General features: G+C 38.1%; 1 protein-coding gene across 9 annotated transcripts; it reads left to right on the plus strand.

Moving 5' to 3' along the window:
• The first annotated feature begins 2,963 nt into the window (after nt 1–2,963).
• Nucleotides 2,964–24,256, plus strand: LOC109063656 (transmembrane and coiled-coil domains protein 1-like). Of its 9 annotated transcripts, none has more exons than XM_042766210.1 (9): nt 2,964–3,192; nt 5,029–5,204; nt 5,397–5,525; nt 12,728–12,771; nt 14,444–15,214; nt 18,299–18,730; nt 20,361–20,854; nt 21,041–21,176; nt 22,263–24,256. In XM_042766210.1, exons 5-9 carry the CDS (start codon nt 14,618–14,620, stop codon nt 22,575–22,577), a joined length of 1,974 nt encoding a protein of 657 aa, XP_042622144.1. In that variant the 5' UTR covers nt 2,964–3,192; nt 5,029–5,204; nt 5,397–5,525; nt 12,728–12,771; nt 14,444–14,617; the 3' UTR covers nt 22,578–24,256. The 9 variants fall into 9 exon arrangements, with proteins under 9 accessions (XP_042622144.1, XP_042622145.1, XP_042622140.1 ...); XM_042766211.1 differs by lacking the exon at nt 5,397–5,525 and adding an exon at nt 11,645–11,773; XM_042766213.1 differs by having other exon boundaries at nt 2,967–3,192; nt 14,952–15,214.
• The last annotated feature ends 141 nt before the right edge of the window (nt 24,257–24,397 follow it).

The following is a 24,397-nucleotide window of genomic DNA, read 5'->3' on the forward strand; positions in this document are numbered from 1 at the left end:
ATACAACTTGAAGAAAATGGTAATTTGCAGGTTTTCTTTTTAAAATAGGCTACTTTGTCAGTGACGCGCTGAGTCAGACAATTCTACAGGTGCTGGTCATATAATTAGAATATCATCAAAAAGTTGATTTATTTTACTAATTCCATTCAAAAAGTGAAACTTGTATATTATATTCATTCATTACACACAGACTGATATATTTCAAATGTTTATTTCTTTTAATTTTGATGATTATAACTGACAACTAAGGAAAATCCCAAATTCAGTATCTCAGAAAATTAGAATATTGTGAAAAGGTTCAATATTGAAGACACCTGGTGCCACACTCTAATCAGCTAATTAACTCAAAACACCTGAAAGCCTTTAAATGGACTCTCAGTCTAGTTCTGTAGGCTACACAATCATGGGGAAGTTTTTCACGGTTCAGAATCATGGTTCACTTTTGGGGAGTTTTCCACTGGGTACAGTACCTGGTACATGGTACTTTTTTTAGTACCACCTCGGTTGAGGTTCCAAGTGAACCGTACCTTTACCAAAACGTGACACGTAAACTCTGCTGATCACGGATTGGCCGGAGAGAATCGTCACTACCTGCGTCACTGAACTTGCGACACAAACACAAAAGAACCGCTAGATGTGAATCAGCACAGCCAGAGAAGGATCAAACGCAACTGTTTTGAATGAGTGCAACTTTTTTTTAAACAACCAAAAAGTGGATGTTTCGTTGTCTGTTGAGGAAGTACAGACGTTCCTCTCGTTGATATCCCAGGAGTGGATCCAGCAAGGGCTTGATGGGGTGATGCAGTATGAAAATTTTTTTCAGGAGTCGCTGCAGTAGAGGCAGCGCAACTATAGCGACATGTGAATAATCCCGCCCACTCTGAAGTGGCACTAAACTGCAGTGGAAATGTGAGCCGAGCCGTGCTGTACTGAACCGTGCCGAGTCGTACCACGAAGTGGAAAAGAGTGACAAGAGACATTAGAGTGTACCATGATTATTTTTTTAATGAACTATCCCTTTAAAACAACAAATTAATTGTCCCCAACTAAGCAAGCCAAAGGTGACACTGGAAAGGAACCAAAACTCCATCTGTGACAAAATGGAGGAACAACCTTAGGAGAAATCAGGCTCAGTCAGGGGGCCAGTCCTCTTCTGGCCAGACGAAACCATCATGGTGTGGTTAAATTCTAGGTTGCAACACAAGTCAGATTGTGCAGAGGACTCGTCTAGTTCTCGTGGTCTTGTAGACACCAGCTAAAAGTGAGATGAGTAAGTGTAGAGGTACTCAGAAGTGGCATTGCTTCATTGATATTAGAAGAGAATCAAATGACTTCAGTGTTTTTATTTCAACTGCCCAAGGCAAGCATGAAAGATGCTCAGAACAGTTGATGGGCTACTTCTGTACGTCCTCATGAAAGCTCATCATTTGCATGTGTTTTTATGCTTTGCCAATTTAAACATTTAAGAGATTTTAAAGCATTCAAGCACAAGAAGACACAAAAGATCTCAACTCTGACTTGAGTGCCGTGTTCACTATGCAAACACTGAACTGAATTCTCTTTTGCATCTTCTTGTGGTTGAACAGACAAATACACCTCACCAAAGCCCCTTTCACGCAGTGCGTTAATCCCAGAAAATTGCCAGAGTACCTTCTGCCAGGACCAGGACTGATCCTGGGAGCAATCCCAGGATGAGGACCTTATAAAAAGGACCAGCATTCACGACACAAAAAAATATGCACAAACTGGAATGAAGAAAAGACTGTAAAGGGTGTGTCGTAGTATCAGGGAGCTCCTCACTATCCGCGCTGAAGCTGAGAAGCATTCACGACACAAAAAAATATGCACAAACTGGAATGAAGAAAAGATCAGGGAGCTCCTCACTATCCGCGCTGAAGCTGAGATCATTCATCAGCTTAGTGAAACAGTATGCGTGACATTACACTTTATGTTCTAATATCACGTGTCTTTATGGGATCTTTATGGAATGTGTGTGAACGCATGCACAGATTCCGGAAAATCACTTGCAGTGTGAATGATCCAAAATCATGATCCTGGGACAAATCACAGGACACATTATCTGTGTATTTTCCAGAATATATGTGTGAAAGAGGCTCAAGAAAAAAAGAGAGAAAATGACTTGACTGAATTACTTTTGTAGTTTTAACAAGAATTATTCTCTATTTACATTTATTTACATTTGATTATTCGTTTTCTGTACCAGAACACCTACAAACTTGGAAAAAACTTAAATCATTGTTTAATTTACACATTTGTTCTATTTATTTATTTGTGCTATTTACACAATTTCAAACAGGGCCCACGGGTGCAACCTGTACCGGGGCCCCACAAACCCCTGCTACGGCCCTGGTAATGTGAATACCACTGTTTTCAAATTAATATTAATTTGAGTTAAGTGTCGGCGTTAATGATAATCAAACAACAAAAGACGAGGAGAAAATCATTCACTGTTCTTGATAGAATAGCATTTGTAGCTTATATAAGAATTTAATTGAGCCCTACCATCACATTCACATCTATGCAAACAATAACAATACTACAAGAGCACAAAATTGTTTACAAGAGCACATATTTCTTCATTAACCTAGTCACTTGATTCTGTTCTCAAAATGCACCAGATTTATGCATTTAAATTTAAAATGAACAAAATTTTCTTAAAGGTGGAATTATACCCCTGGAACTCCCTAGACTAGAGGAACCGATGTGGCCCCACCACAATCTCACAAAATCCTGAGGGGACACTGGGAATGTAGTGGAAACACTGTAAGACTGGCTGTCTCAATGAGTGTGTGTATGCCAGTTCACCTTACTATTTGCGTGTTGCACTAAATACATTTCTCAGGTAAAGCATAATGATTAAGGGAGGGCCTCACACAAAGAGCAGCCTACAGCCCCTGACCACCTTAACCCGCCCCTCTGTGTCACACAGAAAGTACACGGGTTTAGTACAACAAGAGGATTTACATTTATGTGAACTATTAGTTTAAGCGAAAGTGTGAGTGCAGCATTACCACTCTGACCAAGTTCTGCTTTTGAGCCTCTGATCACGTCGTGGCACGCGCAGTGAGACTGCTTCCTCCAAGCGTTGTGAGCGCGCCGCTGACGTCACCGCGGGAGTGTTCCATCGGGAGAAATTAACGGACATCAGCACAATTCTCTTTCAGCGATCATGTAAGTGGTAACCGCAAAACGCGCACGCTTTTTCCTTCAATACATATACAGCGTTGACGCGAAGCCGTCGCCGATAAGTTGTAGTTCGGAATGTGTGGCTGGTCACAGTCGGCCGGTTTGTTGGCTGAGCTGTTAGCGAGCTAGTCGGTTTTAGCCTGTGTTGTGTTGCTGATGACGTTAGCAGCCTCGCCGCGCGATCAGGTGCAGCAGGTCAGACATCACCGAAACCTAACCGCTCCCAATCACACACATCCAGTATTATGAATCTGCACTTTATGTATCATAAAAGTATGATATAAAATACAATAAATAGAAGATAATATTGCATTATAGCAGACATTCGTATAAGCATAACAACAGTGTTAATGGGGGTGTTTGGAAATTCAACACTAGTACCTTACAAACACTTTCAGTTTATTATTCAAAAATCTAGAAGACTGAAAAGAAATATATGCATCTTAGAGAGTTTTTTTGTTTATGAATACCACATTTTGCTAATAAAATGAAGTAAACAAATTCAAGACCTTTGTCGATTTTGTTTTCGTGAGATGAAAGAATATCTTTCACATCGATAAATCGGTCATTTAAATGTTTTGACAAAAGGAAAACAATATTTACCGATATTGCAATGATGAAATATAGTCAAATTGTCTACAGAAAGTATAACCAACGAGTTGTCATCCCGTGAATATTTGAAAAGGATCAACCAGGTAACCATCCACTTGATAGTATATAATTATTTGTATCTCTATTAAACCAATATGACAAAATAGATTTGTTACCAGTTGTTACATTGAAACGAATGATTAATTATTGTGGAAATAGTTTATCTTCCACGTAAGGGGTGCTTGATCATTTAAAACATATTAAAATAATGAAATAGTAAAATGGGGATAATTTAAAAGATAAGTTGTAAATGGTGTAATCACAAATCGACCGGAATCGCGAGCCACCCCCTCGCATGTAAATATCGTGTATGAATGCTGCTGATAAGGTCCCATTGCGAGGTGCCACCCAGACAGGCTCAATGGCATGATCCGATGCTGATGCTGTTTGTGTAAGACTCTGACAGGCGTTTGAAGGGTTGGTCGCTCTTCCTTCCGCTCGAGCGGTTCGAGCGCGACGTTTCCGATGTTTTATCAGTGTTTGCTGACGATCGTGTGCGGCGGAGCGTTATATCGACCATCTAATAGTATTAGCCTGGGTTGGGCGTAAACTGCAATTTACCATCTAGCCCGGCAGCTAACTCAGCTAGCGAACGGACAGTCCTGGAAAATGATCGGATTAATTCAGACACATCCGATGGTCTCATAAATTGAAATGGGTCTGTATTCATGTTTTAATATGTCATACATTACGTCTTTCAGTGACAGCTCGAGTTGGGATTGTACGGCGAGAGAGTTAGCTTCATTCGCTTAGCCAGTCTGGTGTTTGCCGGTTTTGACATGTCATTTTAATCTTTTTTTTTTGTTTGTTTTATGAGCATGTTTAACATCAGATGGACCGCATGTAGCTTAAATCAACCCATCGAGGTGGTTGTAAAACCGTAGTTAACAGTCATGTTTAATATGTAGACTCACATTTGCGTGTTTTCTGTATGCTTTCTGCGTGGAATTCTTACACATGGTTGTTTGGCTGTACAATGGCCCATTAGTTAAAACATAAATTTCATAATTTTTTATAGTTTTTGTCAGTTTTAACACACTAGTATTGATATACATGATATTATGTACTGTTACTGGACAAGTATTTCTTCCACGTTTGTTTGGAGAAAAGGTCTGACATTATTAGTTTAATTAATTGTATGTTTTTTTTTTTTGTTTTTTTTTTTTTCAGCATGTGATGATAATCCTACATTTATGAGGGCCAAGCTGACTGACGTGTCAAGAGGACAGCTTACCCAGCATTGAGGGCTGTTGTCTATTTGCAGTTCTGGATTTCCTGTTAGATTTATCCACAGTATCATATTTCTGTGTCGAGAAGAAGACTGAGCAGGATGACTGGAACTGAAGGTATGGAGAGTTGTTTATGTCATTCATCACATACTTTTTATTCAGGAAGGACTTTACTATGTATGTTTTGCAAATTAAGTTATATTGACCATACTGGCAGATAGACGGATGGAGAATTATAATGCCACTGTTGTTGGATGTGCTGAGTGTCCTGAATGTCTTGACTGTAGTGGAGTGTATTATTGCTCGAAGGCACAGATGCACACACACATACAGACAGTGATGTGACCTTGGGAAGCTATGAGAAGGGGACCAAGAGAGGGCGTGATGGAGAGAATAAGCTGACCCATTTCATTCACAGAAATTACAGTGATTTTGAAGGTGAGGGGGTGTAACAGTTTATTTGTTTTCAAGATAGACTGATTACAAATCCTGCAGATGCGCTGCATCCATCTTGAAATATGACTTTAACTAATGAACCCTCTATGATGAGTTGAAATTCTAGAATTTGTGATTTGTTAAAATTGCATGTTGTATTTACATTTTTATTTTGATCAATTAGGTTACAGGGTGAAATAATAAGGCCCTATGATATTGTTATAGCTAGAAATATTTCAGCAACAAGACAAGTAGTGTTTTTTAAAGGTATAGTTAACCTAAAATTTTAAAGGTAAGACCTAAGTAGTGGTTTTTTAAAGGTATAGGTTAGAATCGAAAATCGATTCTTCCAAAATATTTTAAGGAAGAATTTATAAATGTGTCCTTAAATTTAAAATTTTGATTCCCCGATTCCTAAAGCACTGCCAGGACCTGACATTCAACAACAAAAAAATCTACATTTGCGATGAGAAGCCGAAAAAGATATATCTTTGATAGCTAAACATGTTGCAAGAGAGGTGTCACCACCAACATGACAAAGCACTTTAATTTAATAGCTTGTTACATTCCTCAACCTTTTACGTGTGCGATTACAATGTTATGATCACTTGTTGGTTCATCCATGCAGCATACGATCACATCAGTGTGATTTAAGCATTTAAATTTGTGTTTGCGCTGCCATTGACTTAAAGAGAGCAACCGTCTGTCATGAATGAAACAGCTTTATATAGTCTTTTCAGCCACAAACATTCTAATCACAGAAGTACTGGGATAAAAGTTTATAGTTCAGATATAAACTGTGTGTACGGTGTGTATTCAGCTCCAATAAATGGTTTGCAAAAAAGAGGCACAGGATAAATGTTTGATATCATTATTTAATCACATTGGACAACCCTCTACGGACACCTTGGCAATTGAATCGCCATTGGCTAGTAAATTTTTTAGATTACTCGCCAGACTGAAATATATATATATATATATATATATATATATATATATAAAATGTTTGTAAAATGGCACAGCTTTTTAAATACCTGAAAGTACACTCTTAACATCAGTCAGTCAAGCATTATAATATTATATCTGGATAATCAAGTATTATTTAATGATAGAACTTTAGTAATTATAATTAAAACTTGGTAACCATGTATGAATGCATAGACATTTTAACTGAATTTAGGACTGGTGGTGGTGCTTTGTTGATCATTCAGTGTTTCTGTAAAAAGAAAAAGGGAAAAAACTAGCAATAATACTGATAAGATGATAATAATAATAATAATAATACGAATTCTACCAATAAGAACAGTCATGGATTCATGAATATTAATCAGGTTGTCTGCGTTCGGTCAAACTGATTTGCTCAATAGGTGAGCACCAGCCAATGATATTGCCGTTTGCGCATTAGTTCTTAAAAACTGAAGAAAATCCAAAGGAACTCTGTTATTTTTACAGGAAAATACAACAAAGAATATCGTTTACATGTAGCGCGTCAATTCTGCATGTATGTAAGACTCTCTCTCTTGCTCGCTCTCTCTCTCTCTCTCTCACTTTGCGCGTGTGAGAGAAAGCGACGGCGAGTCGTGTGCCTTCACATTAGAGCTCACGGTACGTCAAACACAGGTGCACGGCGCGTCCTTTGAGATGGAACTGAGAAATATCACAGATCACTTGACGAGAAAGACACTCTGAAGTGCTCAGTCAGAGTTTTCGGCGAGTGAAAATATATGTGCGCTAAACTTATACTTAGCCTCCAACTTGGCGAGTAAAATCTGAGAATTTATTAGCTATTGGCTAATATCAGACATAATTTAGTCGCCAGAGTGAAAATTTAGTCGCATATGCGAGTGATTTACTCGCAATGTAGAGGGTTGTTGGAATCAAAACTGGGAATCGAAAATAATCAGAATCGATAAGCAGAATCGGAATCGATAAAATTCAAACAATACCCAACCCTAGTCTTAAGTCAGTGTGTTGCATTTGCACCGGTTATTTTTATTTTATTTTATTTTTTTAAGCAACCCACCATGATTAGTGTGTTGCAGTGTTCAAGATAATGCTGAATCCAGTTGCTTGTACAATCAAACTGAATTTACAAAATTTGCTTTTGAATCAGATCAAATGAATCATAAATCAAACTGAGTTCCTGTAGATCAGATGCCTGGTAGAGTATGTCACTAGCAACAGCAAGGTCATGGATTAAATTTTATGGGAAACACATAAAAATAACCTTACACGGCCAACTTTACAAGGTTTAAAAGAAAAAAAACCTTACACGGCCAACTTTACAAGGTTTAAGAGCTTTCTCACATTGTGCACGTTTATATGTCGCAAGCTTCAAATAACCATTCTCCTACACATTATCTTTTTTTCGGCTGAAAAAAAACGCCTATAAAGTAAATGCAAAACAATAACGCGCAATGAGCATATAAACCGCTGTGGTGTGCTGCTTATACAGTAGGTGGACAACCAAAATGCCTATTACTGCCGCGTATACCACCGCCGCAGGGCCACAGCGTTAACTGCAAGTCAGTTGTGTGTTAAAGTCGTTCACGAAACTACCGCCAGGTGGCACAAAGGGACAGTTTGCAAACTGACTGGAATTATACTGTATGTTGTTTTGTAAACGGAGATCAAATAACAAAATAAAACAACAATAACATTATAATATAACATTATAACATCCTTAAAAATCATTAAAAAATTAATTTATAATTAATCTTTAGAAAGTTTATTTTAAAACGTGAGATCGTAGGTCGTAGGTTGCAGCCTGCATCAAAAAAAAAAGAAATTAAATTTACACAAAGGCTCTTACTGCATGTTATACCTACACAACAGCCAAAATACAAACCAACAAACCTACACAATTTCCTTATGTTGTATTAAGGGGCTTTAATTTCGATCAACAGGCTAATGAAAGTTTTTGAAAGAAAAATCCTGACCTTGGCCGTTGGTCCTCTGTACAAGGCTGCACATTCATGAGACTCTATTCGCGTCGCAATTTACTCTGACTCACACCATGAAAAAAAAAAAAGTTGTGAGAAATCAAGATCAGTAGACTAAAAACAACATGAAAATCTAGAAATTGTACAAAAAGTAGAATATTAACTTGGAATATTTAGATTACATTTAAGGAGGTGTGCATTATGCCATAAAAAAAACGATTGAAAAGGTGGCATAGGCCTAGTTCTAGCACATGTTTTGGCACTAGTCACATTAATGTCACAAATCATGAAAGTCAGTTTTGCTTTAGGTTATTCATCAAAAGCAGCACCAAAGCAGCATGCTCACTGGTAGTCTAGTTCATTATGAAAAAAAAGGCCTATATTATATCAGCATTTGAACACTATAATAAACACAAAAATTATCTGCGTGGTGACTCTGTTATTTATATTAATGCGAAGTGAGATTGAATTAAGAGCGAGTCGGTCTTGCGTGTGCAAACACGCAATGGAAAAGAGAAGTTGGTAGTCCAGTGGTAGAAGGTTAGTCAGTGATTTCAGCGACACAGGTTCAGATCCCGGATTGGGTGTTTGCGATAATTTTTTTTTATTATTATTATTTTTTTTTATAATTAAATAATATATTAAATAATTAATACAGATGTGTGTATTCTGCAGTTCGCTGGTTAATGTAACAGCATTTTTTCTTTTAGCATGTCCATTTTACACTAAGTAACCAGTAGTGTGACTGAATTCTGGAGTGGGTTGGGGTTTGGGGGTAGTTCTGTATAGTTTGTGGGGGTTGAAATAAAGGTGTGGATCTCTTGCTCTTTCATATGGAGAGTGTGTTGAGCATTTCAAACTTGCAGAGCAGGTTTAGACAAAGTGTCTGTTTTAGGACAAATGCCTCATTTGATTTGGCTTTTGCAATTTTTTCAACGGCATACAGAGTATTACGTACAATATAATAGGGTTTTGTTTTTTTCTCAGGAGACATAAGGCGCCTCTGAGAGAGAGAAAAAGAAACTGTCCGAAAGAGACGTGTGTCTGGCAGAGAGACAAAAACTTTTGTTTTGTTGGACTATTTTCAGTTTTGCACTGTTGTAATTGTATGTGGCAACACTGCAGTCGTTTTGGCAATACAAATGTAAAAATATTTTGCAGTAAAAAGAAACTGTCCTGAGACAGTTTAGTTTCATTATTGGGCAATTCCAGCATTACTGATGTGACATTCGCAGTCAAAACCTGAAATATAAATTCTCACAGAATGTATTCATTACTAATATATTGAACCATCTCTTAATGTTTTTCTAAATCCCAAATAGAGTCCACTCCAGACATCAGAAAAGTATCCGTCTATGAATGTGTTTTATAGGCTATTTTAGATTTGGGAAATACACAGACGTTTAAGGACGTGACAAAAAAGCCCAGAGTTTTTGGGAGACATTTTATAGACTTTCTGTGATTTACCATGCACAAACCAGAAGCAACAATATCTGCAGAATGGGGAAGGGTGGACCATTCACAAAACATAAAATATCTATTTTATTTCAGTTTTCGTTTTTGTGTTTCAGAGGAAAAATCAGTCCTAAGGATGTCATCTCTCTGTTATGGACTGTTCGCAGAATTTATGCAAACGCGTATAAAATGCTTTAAAAACTTTAACAGAGATGTCTAGAGAGTATTTAATAGGGCTGCTCCCCACGTAAGATTTTTCTAGTTACTAGTAGTCGTTCAAGTAATCATTCAACTAATCGCACGTTTATATTAAATTAACACAGTCTAGTCTATAATGAGCCTTAATATATTCCACGCTCAAGCACACGCATCAGTAGCCTAATAATTGTGAAAAAGGAGACATTTTTAATATATTAATGTTTTCTTGTTGGCTGCAAGATGAAATTCATGGTGCTGACTCTCATCTCCACAATACTGGATGCACCTTTAGAGAGAAATGCAACCTTCACAGATTACATAATCAGGAAGAATTTGCTTTCGTTTTGAATTGGTTTGTTTAAAAGTAGACATTTCAAGCTTTCTGTATAGGCCTATATATTTCTCAGGTATGTGAGGCACCCCAAGTTTAAGTTATTTCATTATCAGGAAAAAATTTAAAGTGATCGCAAGGGTGTCTCGCTGTCATGCATGTGCATTAATAATTTTCCGCAAAAACTCTTGAATATGAATAAAAATAGAGCACATTTCTTTTAGGTTACAGTATGGGATCCGCATTAAAAATAAATCTTCACAAGTCTACAACTGAAACAGAGTCAGTTATAACCTGTAAATTGAAGGCTATTTGACATTTTAAAATGATCTAAGATGTTCATGCTCCAATTCGTTGATCATTAGTTGTTCTTGATCAAGATTAAACGGATGTACGACTCTCATAAACTTGTTTTAATAAAACTCTTTTGCATTAAATGATACAGATACAGAGCAGTTTATACAGATACAGAGCAGGTTATGTTAAATATTGTTGCACAAATATTAATAAAATGCTATAGACTGGGAATAAGATTGCAGTTTCACATTTTGCATATGCATTACAAAGTGATGTTGTAATAAATTAAAATATATTTTTTTACATGCTGTGATACAAAATAAAACCAAACAAGGTTTGCAATGAAGAAAACATGTAGACATAAGAATAAATGATGTAATCCCACAGCACATCTCCTGCTTGTCGCACTCAGCATCGTGCGCTCTGAACAAATCTTCCACTCTGATACACTCCTGCATTTAAATGCAGCTGTAATTTTTTTTTTTATTACTATTATTATATTTATTTTTTTTACTTTGTATGAAAGTGATTAAAGTGTACCGTCATTAAACTCATTTTTTTGGGCTGATAGAACTGGTGTGACAGCAACCCAGGGTGTCCTTGGGTGTGTGCAGGGTCTGTTAAACTGCTGTTGTGTTGAATATGATTGTGTTATAGAATACACTTAACAACCAGTCCGTTTAATTATGCATGTAGGACACAGACACATCAACACTCCTCTCCGGGTAAAGCTTCACAGACACGACTTAAAGATTCACAGACATCTACCACCCTCTCGACGATACTGTTTGTCACCTTGCTGTCGTACCACTCCCACATCTGGAGGATACTGTTTCTGGACTAATTAAGGTCAGGGTTTGTTTACTGCTAAACTAGGTGTGGGTTTGTTTCCTGCTTAGGTGTATGGCTTGCAGTCTGGATTGATGACGTGTTTCTTGTTTTCTGTTTGACCATGGATGGTTGATCTTGGTGTGATTGGGATTTATGTTCGCAAGATGATTTTTGGCAGTGCCGCCTGTTTGCAAAGGGTAAGAAGAATCATTTGTTTATTTCCCAGAACACTCAAGATGAGGTGAGGTTGACATTCATGAAGTGCTTTAAACCACTGGTAAAATGTGCAACAGTAGAATTTGGATATAAAATTTATTTTCATTGGGAAAATGTTTATGCATGTAATTGCATCTTGAAGCTAATTGGTTTGGTTCATGGCTTAGTAGTCTTTATAGAGTGTAACAATCAGGTTCTGTTTTTAATGTTTTAATTAACTTTGTAGCTGGACAGTTTGATTCTTGAGTCATATCGCTTTAACAAAGACTTTTTAAAAATCCCTACGGGAAAATAATTCCAGAACCAAGGATACTGAAAAAGTGTCTGGCTGGACACTGTTCCACTCTATCGAGAAATTTATTGGAATCCAAATGAAACAAAGGCTGATGTAGAACTGGACGGTAACTGTTAAAATTATTATGGCGTGCTGTGGTAGTGCAGTAAGAGGGTTCATGTGTGCTGAAGTAAGCTGAATAAAGAGGATTACAGCTGGCTGTTATTCTCTCTTTCTTAGGCCCATCTTAAGCCTGACCTCCACCAACAAATCAACACACCTCAATTCAACACACCTGAAGCTTTGTCTTTGTTTTATAAATGTTAATTTTAGACTTTTCTAATGTTTTTATGCAACGTTCGCCATGTTTGTTTGTCCATGGCAGTTTACAAAATTAGTGGGGCAAATTTGATCAAGAAAATTAAATAAAAAGTTATTTACTCCTGTAGCACTGCCACATCTAATGATATTATCAAAAATGTAATGTAAATGTTGCCCGAAATGACATGACCATGGCTGCCAAAATCATGCATTATAAACTAAACATGAGCACACCCTGTTGTCATTGTGTTAATCTGTACCTTTGAAGTGAATGACTTTCATGTATAATTTGTGTGTTATAATAAGTTGAGTCCCATCTGACAACCATTTTTCTCCGCAGCCAATCCTGAACTGTGAGCCAGTGGAGGCCAGGCTGGACTAATGGTAGGAGACATGATTTACTTTTTGTCATTATGTTACTTTGTCATATTAGTCTTTCGAGATTGTGATCCAATGTGAATATAGTTCTGTGTCAATCTAAACTAATTCGAGCATGTCCGAAAAAAAATAAGCTAAACTAAGTTTTAGATGGGTTGTGCTTGATGGACAAATGATTAGTTGCTAGGACACCCGGGGTTGTAGTATTGCCTCGTCTCCACTGAGGGTTTGTCACCTCGCCTAATTTCACTTTTGTGTTTAACAACGTCAAACCCATAACTCATCACCTCTACTCACCTTAGCTTTACATTAGGGCTGCACGATTAAGTGAAATAAAACCTTTATGGCTTAGAGCGATGACATGGCTCCGGGGTGTTAATTAAGGCCTTTTGAAGCGAAACGATTCGTTAGTGTAAGAAAAATATAGATTTTTAATAATTTATAAACTGTAATCTCCAGCTTCCAGTTGCTCAAGCAGGTGCGTTCACGACAAGGTGTTCGAGTGTAAGGCGGAATGTAAGCTCCAGGGAGAGAGCTACAGACACGATCAGATTACAAATTTATTTGAATAAAAATATGCACTGCGTGTTTTAGAGTGAATCATGGTAGCATTTCATTTTCCAGTGGTGTTTGCAGCGTCCCAGCACGTTTTGGTAAATGCAGCTCCACACAAACTCCATCTGTGCATCTGCTCTGGGTTGCTTTAACTTGCATTTTGTAACATGCTCCAACCATCTTGCCATACTGGTAATGAGAAGCACTTGCCAGCAAAACAGAAGTTTGATAGTTTAACAACTAAAAATTTAGAAGACAGCCATAAATATAAGTATTGTAATTTTATAGTTGTAATGTAAAGTAGAATTCTATTATATATTTTTTCTTTAATACTATTTTTTATTTTACAGCGAAGTATTTAAAAGGAATAGCCTATTTCTTATTTAGTTTCTATTTAGTAATTTTTATATAATTCTTGGGAAGTAATAATAATAATAACAATGATAATAATTATTATTTTATGGCCATATTAATGAATAATCACTACATTTAAGCCAAATTGTACAATCCTACTAACAAGTACAGCTGACTTGGATTTTTATTCGCAGCCAGAATTTTTTTCTCTCAAATCGTGCAGCCCTACATAGCGTTCATGCTTCTGACCTTATCCACAAAGGATTTTAATTATGATTTAAGAAATTTTTGCAATGATTTCCATTAAAGGGGCTGAAATTGTGTAAAATACTGTGTGTTGCTAAAGAAGTGATCTAACATCATTTGACCCAGAGACCCTTCAAGCATTTGAGAAATTGGCACCCACGTTTTCTTTGTAGTTCTGTCATACCTCATTCGCTTGGCAACACCCATGGCTGTAGACTGCTAGTGGTCTGTCAGTAGTGATATTGCTAATGTAGTTTTAGTTGGTTGGCTCAGAACCTTCAAGGTGTGGCTTATTTAATCCATGACCTCTGCCTTCACTCTCATTAGTATATTGGCAAGACATGATTGTTAAGGAAAATGCAATCCATGCAACAGGACTAAGCTGAAAAAATGTCAGCTGCATCTTTTTGTTTCTGAGCCAACCAATGCGGTGCTGTTGTGATTTGAGTTCATGTAGTTGTTGCTTGTGTTCCATCGCTCACAGCTGCATGACATAATCCATTTTATTTTCCTTCTGTGGTAGACAAGCATGACTTTGCGCCAAACCACAGATGCATGTACGCTCTCAGAGTCCACCTGACTGCTGCCACCCTCTGCTTCCTGGCTTTTGAAACTGCCTATCAGAGGGCTGGTGGAGGCGGGGCTTAGCTAGACCCCACCCCTGTGCTGACCCTCTGAGTGAGACTGGCACCTCCTGATGGACCAGGGTGGTAGCGAGCAGCCTGGAGCGGAGGAGCCAGACTCTGGGGGTCGAGCAGAGCGGGAGGCGAGCAGGAGGGTGTCCGAGCCTGATCATGGTCTGTCAAAAATTACTCACAATGCCTTGGAGAACATGGGCGCACTGGGCCACGGCCTGAAGCACTTCTTCCAACCTCAGCGCAGACGCTCGTCCGTCTCGCCGCACGACTTCGCCTCTTCCTCCACAGGCCCCATCCCTGAGCCCCCAGAAGCTGGGCCAGAGTTGGGGGAAGTGCCTGCCGTGATGGTTGCAGCCCCTAACTCTGAACCCCACACTTCCGCTCCCCCTGCAGCTTTGAGCCGCGTGCTGCAGCAAATTCGAGGCCCCCCCATGATGAAGAGAGGGACCAGCCTGCAGAGCCGCCGCAGCAAGGCAGGGGGGGGAGGGGAGGCCCCCCAGAAAGGCAGCCCCCAGATCCACAGGCGCAGTACTCAGGAGACCTTGCTGCAGGTGGGACGGCCACGCTCCTCCTCCACCACTGATACGCCCAGCAGCCCAGCTTTTTCGGACATGTTGCTGACCTCTGGGTACCACTCCACTGAGGAGGCTGATCGGGTAAGTGCCACATGAATGGCACAGGTTTGTCAAGGTGATTTCTTCAACGATTACTCTCTGGTGGTTGTTGTTGGTAGCCAAGCTACCATTTCCCAAGGTTTCATGGACAGACAAGTTTTAAACTAACATTTAGTGATGTTGGGCAGTAAAAAAAAAAAAAAATAGATTTTTTCCTTCCCATTTTTTAAAATATAAACATAAAATAAAACTTAAATTATATTAATTTGTGAAAAAAAATATGATGCTATTAAACCATCTTAAATACATAATAAACAACATAAACATCTTACATTTTAAATGAGGAATTTTACAATTATAAATGTAAATATAAAAATAATAATATAAAATCAGTCTACAGGCTTTCAGTGATTTCGGGAAATGCAGTCCTGAACTATTGGCCCGACCGAGCATACAGAAAAATAAATCCTTGATGTTGAGTTTTACAAAATATTCCAGTATGCCTTGCACATACTAGTAATCATTTTGCCAGTGTTCAATAGGAGGTGATAGTAGTAGGTTGTCTGAAAGGGATGGGAAGGTAGATTTGAATATAACAGCGATCTAGGCAGGTGGTAATCTGTCTGAAAGAAACTTCCAGGATGGATGGACGAGTTGACAGCATTCACAGGTCAGGTAGCTTGTGTAGCAGGTCACTATGTTCTTAAGCCCTGCTATATTTAGCCAAGTCTTTGGATGCACTTCAGTTCAGAGCACTTCTGTAGGTAGCATTGAGTTTAATGTCGAAACCATTGCCTTGCTTTTTTTCTAACCAGGATGTGGGAGTGGGGTAGCTGTTTGCTTTCATTAGTCCTCAAGGATAGAGTCATGGTTAAGTTTGATCTTGCATGACAGCAGGTGCAGCAACTTTATTTAGAACTGCAGTTCAGATAGTTGCAAAACCAGTTACACTTCTGCATAGCCTTTGTCCATTACTAGATGTTTTTTCCTGCTGCTCACTCAAAATAGCATTCAAAATTATTTTCCCAGAAGAAATTTTAACCAAGACTACTGTATTAGTAAGTCTCTCCAGGGTAATTATGCTTACAGTTCATAGTACTATGCTTTTAAGCATGCCTTTTTCAACAGCTAAGCATTTCTACCAGATACACTAAAGGGTCTGGGTGACTGCCAAAGTGATTCGACTCACCTGTTGTTGGAGAACTTAGGGGCACCATCCAGAACGTTCCTCTCTCAAGGGAGTGTCCAAACATAAGCTCTGTCTGAGTCTGTCATTTATTTCAGACCACTGTTTCAGCCTGGCTAGCTCAGTAAATGGAGTTTCCGTTGATTTGCTGGGTATGGTGTGCTGTTTTTTTGTGTTTAAGTTGAAAAATACTGCAGTTTTCCATCTGTTAGTCCATATCTGTGATTACAGTTTAGTTTTTACAGCTTAATTTTGTTGTCAGTGAAACTTGAGGTCAATGTATTTGGTCACAGAGTTAGCTCAGCTCTGTAAGAGGCTTTAACACCTTTGCTAATCAGATAGAACTGTGATTCTCAGTAAAACGGGGAGAAAATCTTCTCTTGACAAGTTAGATGTGGAAAAGGCATCAAAAGTCAGCTGTAATGTCTAAAGGCATCTTCTGGGTTTTATCAAAATGGGCAGTCAGCCATGTGATCAGTTCACCTAGTTTTCCTGTGCGTGTCCACATACAGTAGCTGGGAATTCTAACCATGTGTCAAGTTGCAGTAGGGGAACTTATTGGCAGTAAACACCTGGTCTAATTGGCAATAATAATACATTTTTTCATGATTGAACAGTGCTGGTGGGGCTTTTAGCCAGTTTATAATGAATTTAATGGATGCTTAGATCATCTGTAGCTGTTTATCTACGATCAGTGAAGGCCATATCACTGATAATCTGGTTTCGACTAGTCTGTCAATGGGTGGAGGGACAGAGTTCATTTCATTGCAGGGTTGTACTAAAGATTTAACATGACCAAATCTTACTTATACACAGTATGTTAATCATACAAAAAAGAGAAAGAATGTAAAAAAAAAAAACTTATTTTTTTCCTTAATGTTGGTTCCCTTGTCATCGTCTTCAATTGAAGTGGTGCAGTGTGTCTTTGTTTTTTTTATCAGTGAATGTCCTGCATTATCTGAGAACTTTGAGGGCTATGTCATAGTACAGAGGTCCAAACTGTCAACGTCACCTGAAACCGGTGTAGTCTCTCACTTAGTTCAAACGTGGCAGGTTTTTCAAGATGGACTGCACTGAAAGTGAACCACCATTAATGGTAATTAATTAATCTATTCTTTTGATTGTTATAGGAAAATGGGAGGGCAAGATCTATTATTTTTCTCAAGTTTAAGAAAATATTTTATTTATTACCTCTCTAGGGCTAGGTCACCATCACAGTTCAATATATTGTAGTGCACAGCAATATCTTAACTGAATTGAATGAAACTTTTTGCAACTTTTGTCCAGTACCAGAAATGCGCTTATTTTGATTACTACCTCCTTTATTTGGTGAACCATAGTAAATGATTAGGGATGCATCGATGTTAAAATTCTGATTAATAATTATATTCATGTTTTGTTTGTATTAGAAAGCATTAAAAACTAAAATCAGTCATTTTAAATGCTACTGGTCAAATTAAGCATTAAATCATTATAAGGTACAGTATAAAAAAAATCTAGTTTTTTTTTTTAAAGGTTAAATACAATAGCAATAAACCAATCACTCATTAAAAGCACAAATAGTTAAAAAATCCATAAACCAAATAAATTTCATTTTAAAAAATGGGGGAATGAGTATGAAAAAAAATCTAATAATGGATGATACTTAATAAATGACAAAAATCTGTAATATCGATAACTAATAAAACACTAATATTGTGCATTCTTAGAAAAGATGTAGATCTGTAAATAAAAAATACTGACACAAGGATCTAAATTCTCAAAATGAAGATTTGCTCCATTGGCAAGGTTTTTCCTATTTTTCTGCCCTCTTGGGATGAGGCATGATGAGCCAAATCAAAAGTCATCATGGGCCAGCTCTAAATGATCAATGCAGTAACATGAACTCTAAATACATACTTTTATTTGCACAGCATTAAATCTCATTCTTCCCTTCGCAGCAAGATCGTTTGGAGGTGTTGGGCCCTGCCGTGTCTCCCAATGCTCTGTCAACCAGTTCAGACGGCGGTCAGTACGGTGTGGATTCAGTGGATGGAACTCCAGACCCTCAGCGCACCAAGCAGGCCATCGCTCAGCTGCAGCAGAAGATCCTCAAACTCACAGAGCAGATCAAAATCGAACAAACGGCAAGAGATGACAATGTAGCCGAGTACCTGAAGCTGGCCAACAATGCAGACAAACAGCAGAGCGCTCGCATCAAGCAAGTGTTTGAGAAGAAAAACCAGAAGTCTGCGCAGACCATCCAGCAGCTGCAGAGGAAGCTAGAGCATTACCACCGCAAGCTCAGAGAGGTGGAGCACAACGGAATACCACGGCAACCCAAAGATGTCCTGCGAGACATGCACCAGGGTCTGAAGGATGTGGGTGCCAAGGTAAAGACTTTCTTTACAGTGTGGTATGTTGAAGGTTGTGTTTAGGAATGGTTGGAGTAGATGCGTGCTGATCTGAAATGTTTTCATTTATTTAAGGGGATCAAACTGGACTTTTTACGTTAATCATATGACTCATGCAGCTTAGACCAGTCATGTACTCTAACAGCAAGCCAGGTTTAGATCTTTACAGTGATTGAAAGAACGTAATTAAATGTAGATTTTAAATGATGGAACCACAAGAATCTCTTCCCAAACATAAGGAGCTTCCTTACTGCCTACTGCATACTAAAGGCTGGAATGCACTACACGACTTTTGCCCAAATTTTAGACCCATTTTGTAAATTTTGCAATTGTGTAGTGTATTATGGACACAGACTCCAGTTTTTTTAGCTTCAGACTCTGATTCCATCCAGGTTAAATCAAACATGTTTGATATTCTGATTTCAGAACACTTATTGTTTTTATTTGTTTCCTAGAAACAAGGCTTTTTTTCTGTGTGAGTTTGTTGTATTTGGAATGATTTAAAAAAGTCTGGTAGTGTGTGATCCTCAGTGGTTTAGTGAATCATGAACAGTTTTCCTCTGTAACCATTCACAAAGTCTGCAAGTGTATGCTGCCTAGTGTTTTAAAATCTGTTCAGATTTGAGAAGCTCGTAGTATCCAAACGTAAATAGAGCATAATTTTAAATGCTTTACACAGCAACAACACATGCTAGGCCTACCAGATAAATTCGCAATTTTATATATGTAGAAATTACAACATGCAGATTGCAAAGGCTTGCCATAACTGAATGAGTTTAATAGTTCAATAAGTCACAAAAGTTCACTGCAGATAGCAGAGATTGGGCATGTTACTGGTAGTTGGGCGTGTGTGTGACGTGTGTATCCTCTGATGGCATATGCAGGGAGATCAACATGCCATCTTGATGATCTCATAGTAAAAAAGAATGTGAAACATGCATGTTGCTTCATTTTCAATTCAAAATATTGAATTTTAAATATTAATTCAAATAATTTTTCACGAGTTATCGCATTTTTCTTCAATATCATGCAGCCCTAGTAAAAGCCACACAAATCTTCACTTAAATACACTCTTTTAGCTAATTGCTGATCCAACTACATATTACTCTTATAACTTTAAAACATGCCTAGCACACACAAATATTTGGCAAATGTTTACATTTGTAATTAGATTGAACCTTTTTTATTATTTAGAACATTTGTTATTGTCTATGTCTATGGCCTGAGATGCTAAACGCCAACATCCCTGTGACGCTACATACTGTAGGGCGAGCAGTTTGGAAAAAGGATGGAATTTTTATTGATACTTTTTAATATTGAATGACTATTAATGGTCCACCATCTTCAATTCATTTTTTTTTATCTGAGCTTGTCGCAGCACATTCTGGCATTGCCTTCTATGAGAAGAATTCAGTTTTGCCTTTTGGAATGTTGCTGCCTACTTTTCAGAACAGCCTGTGTTTTGGAAGCGTGCCTATGGTGCCTTAAAATGGTGCATGGGTAGGACAGTGATTTTCATATCATCCACCCACAAAACCCATCCCGATCAGAGGCTCACAGCTCGGTGTCACTCATAAATGTATTTGACTAAATAATTTTTCTCTCTCAGGTTACTGGTGGACTCTCAAGTATCTCTCAAGCAACTCACTCTGCCGCAGGAGCAGTTGTGTCCAAACCTCGTGAGTTTGCCTCTCTCATCCGCAACAAGTTTGGAAGTGCAGACAACATCTCTGCCCTAAAAGACTCTCTGGATGAACAACAAGGAGACGAGCCTGTAACAAGTGCAGGGACAGCAGGCACTAGGACCCTAGGACCTGGGCAGCTGCAGTCCAGCCCAAAGTATGGCAGTGAGGACGACTGCTCCAGCGCTACGTCAGGGTCAGCAGGAGCAAATAGCACCACGGGGGCTCCTGGAGGCCCTCCGAGCTCAAAGGGTAATACACTGGATCATGCCCAGAGCTCTGGCTTTGATGCACTGCTGCATGAGATCCAGGAACTGAAGGACAACCAGAGTCGACTAGAAGAATCGTTTGAAAACCTTAAGAGCCACTATCAGAGAGACTACACAGAAATCATGCAGGCCCTGCAAGAGGAGAGATACAGGTACATGTAACTATAGAAACGGATTCTGCTGGCACTGCTATGTGGTCTGTGTAGGTTTGCGGAGAGATTGAACGTTTCACAGTCAAAACGGCATGCATGTTGAGAAAGCGCTGGAGAGGATGATGATGTTCTAGTTGTCTGGCCCATTTTGTATTTTGTTGTATTATCTCATTTTGTATGTGTTAGGTGTGAACGTCTAGAGGAGCAGTTGAATGATTTAACAGAGCTGCATCAAAATGAGATTCTCAACTTGAAGCAGGAGCTGGCCAGCATGGAGGAGAAAATTGCTTACCAGTCTTATGAACGAGCCAGAGACATACAGGTACATGTCCAACATTAGTGTTATTTTGTTAATATTTATATAGTATATTATAAATCATTTGAATTCGCTTTCATTTTTATATTTTCAGTTTTCATTTTAATTTTAGTTCTAGTGGTTTTAAGCACATTTATCATTTTCACATTTTTATTTGTTTATTTGGGATCACATTATCTATACCTACTGTCAATTATTTATTATGCTAGAGTCCATTATCTCTGAAGCATATTTTGGGACTCTAGGACTCTAGGTTTTTTATTGATGAATAAAAAAATTAAAAAAAATCTTGAACCAGTCTTAAAAAATTTATTATTCAAAGATATTTTTAAGATTTTTTTAAACCCAGTCTTAGTTCGGGTATGAACTTCTAAGTGAAACAGGAGAATGTTAATGCTGAGTTTTCTGATGGGAAAGAACATTAGCTGTTATCATAAAGCTATTTTGTATCGATTTGACAGACAACATTTAGTCTTCTAATTTAGTTTTCCTAATGAAATCCATATGCAACTCACTCACAGTCCACTTTGAGGGCTTATTCTTAATATGATGCAGCTAAAATGTACATGTTCTGCTCTGTTACACTTTAATAGCATTTAAGACTTACATTAACTAGAATGGAAGTTGTGTATCAGCTGCATTTACTATATGTTATCTCTCTCTTAAAGGGATAGTTTAGCTGTCAGTGGCAGCTGTTACCCTCTTTGCTTATTTATTATGGTCAAATGAATAAATATAATGTATAAATATGTCCATACAAAACAAATAACCACAAATACATCAGGGAAAAAAATGCAGGTTTTCTTGGGCTAATCAGCGCAAACAATTATTTAACAATTATAAAATATTTATTCCGAACATAATGATTCTTAACTGCAGTTTTAGTAGAAAACTAGTTTTGATTAGAATACATCACAAAAGCTTCAACGGAAGCTCAAATTAGATCCGAAACCTTTGTGTACACATGATCATAACTCCATGCTGCTCCCGTACTAGTCTCCATTTGAAATAAATGATTTCAGGTGTGGTGTTGGTCAGAGATTGTGACAAGGCAGCTGTACTCATAACACCTTTCTCGTCCCCTTCCTGTAGGAGGCGCTGGAGGCCTGTCAAACACGCATCTCTAAGATGGAGCTTCAACAGCAGCAACAACAAGTGGTTCAGTTGGAAGGTTTGGAAAACGCCACAGCACGCACTTTACTCGGCAAACTCATCAACGTGCTGCTGGCCGTAATGGCGGTACTTCTAGTGTTCGTCTCAACGGTCGCAAACTGTGTAGTTCCGCTGATGAAAACGCGTAGTCGTACGCTTTCCACATTGCTCCTTGTTATAATCTTGGCTTTTCTGTGGCGGAATTGGGAAGCCATGTCGCAGTACCTGGACCGGTTTCTGCTGCACCCCAGATGACCTGCAGGGGGCGCTGCGGTTGTCGTTACATGAAGGGACTGGAGGGCGGGAACTTTGATTCAAATATGGAGACTAACACTGCCTCAGTTGCACTTAGTATGAAGGGACACAAGGCGAAAGAGTGGAGGACACGGACAAATCCTACAACCTCTTTTTCTTGTTTCTTTAACAGAAGGAGTGAATTTGTTTACATTTTGATCCTTTTCTGTCGACATAAATTGTATCGCTGAGTTTCCTTTTATTTGTTGTTGGAAATGATGCAAGTCGTGTTGTTCTCGTAATTATTGTTAGGATATACATTTATGCAATTTCCTGAGTGTTGCATTGCATTGAATTGACTGGAGTGGTTTTAACATGCACTGGATGGAGATGTTTCTCCTCGTTTTTAATACCATAGTAACTGCTCCTTTCCCTCCTAACTTCAAGCTGTTTCTTTAATTTCTCTGTCTCTTCTACTGTTGTCTCGCATCTCTAACTTGATTCATTTCCTGTGTTCATCGCTTCACTCTTCTCACTCGAAACCATTTGCTGCTGTTTGGACTTCACGGCAGTTGTTGCTGAATGAAGGAAAAGATGGATTCGTTGAAGAGGAGGCATCTGGAGTTTGATCAAATGGGCCGAGGAACCGTAACACTCTGGACCTCTTCGTCTCTGGCCCCATGTCCTCAAAGAGGCACAGTCCCCTGGTGTATGAACAGAACGAACATACTTGAAGAGCTAGAAATGCTCAAAGACTCTCAGTGCTTCCGTACTGTTTCTTATAGCGACAATGAAATAGTCCTTTTTAGTTTTATTTTTTATTTTTTAAAACTAAATGAATAAACACACGGTTTTAAAAATGCAAAGTTGCGTGATTGAATAATTGTGATTCAGAACAGTTCAAATGCACCAAGAGTGCAGCAATTTTGTGCCTTCACTTAGCAGATCACAGGTTTAAAGTTTGCTCATGCATCTCCCATCAACAGTCTCTTTTGGTTTAGGAATGTTTATTTAGTAAAGTTCCCTTTTTGATACAGAGCTAAAATCATTTGTAAAACCAGATTTTGGCATAAGCATGCTATTTAATTGGAGCTGAAATCTATATTTAGGCAGAAAGGTAGGATGTTCAGTTCTTTAAAGTATGCAGGGTTTTTGATATACTTCTTCATATTAATATGTAAGTAGCATCTTTATCCTATTTGAAAGGTAATTTGTAAAACATTTTTGGAATAAGCAATATAATCTAGTTTATCTTTTTAGAAATGATTTTATCTTGGGACAGATGTTTTTATTTATAACCGGGCAATTTTGTTATAAAACTGTACTGCAGATAAATATATTACCGTATGTATTTGCTGTTAGGTTACAAACAGTTTCATTCTTGCTTAGTCAAGCCTGATTTTGTGTTTATGTGGTTTGGCACATTCGGACTGTTTAGCATTTTTTGTATCTTTTATTTATTTTTATTTTTATTGTTGATTTTTGGAACAATATAATTTTGGTCACTTACTGATTTAGTAATTTATTGATTTTTATAGTTGTATAACAGTGAAAGTGTGACAAAGTTTGCAGTCCTGATATTAAAACAAAGGTACGTTAAACCTTGTGCATGTAACCGCAGGGCAAATTACAAAGATTACACAATATTTTTACTCATCCGGGTCATAACAAAATGTTGAATAAATTAATTTACAGCTGGACTTCTTTTCTTTCAGGATGTTTTGTCACTTTGTCAGCTGATGGTAAAATATCAGACATAGCACCATGCAGATGTGGGAGTTGCTTTATTTGAGTATGATGTTAAAATTTCTCATGGATGTACTGAACAGTCGTCCATATAG

This window comes from Cyprinus carpio, chromosome A11, assembly GCF_018340385.1.
Source record: "Cyprinus carpio isolate SPL01 chromosome A11, ASM1834038v1, whole genome shotgun sequence".
NCBI classification, from domain to species: domain Eukaryota; kingdom Metazoa; phylum Chordata; class Actinopteri; order Cypriniformes; family Cyprinidae; genus Cyprinus; species Cyprinus carpio.

Bases quoted from the DNA above. Each gene is read 5' to 3' on its own strand.
- LOC109063656 (XM_042766210.1), top strand. From the start codon at position 14,618: ATGGACCAGGGTGGTAGCGAGCAGCCTGGAGCGGAGGAGCCAGACTCT. The intron at 15,215-18,298 runs GTAAGTGCCACA...TTCCCTTCGCAG, and splicing joins CCACTGAGGAGGCTGATCGG to CAAGATCGTTTGGAGGTGTT. The intron at 20,855-21,040 runs GTACATGTAACT...TGTATGTGTTAG, and splicing joins CTGCAAGAGGAGAGATACAG to GTGTGAACGTCTAGAGGAGC.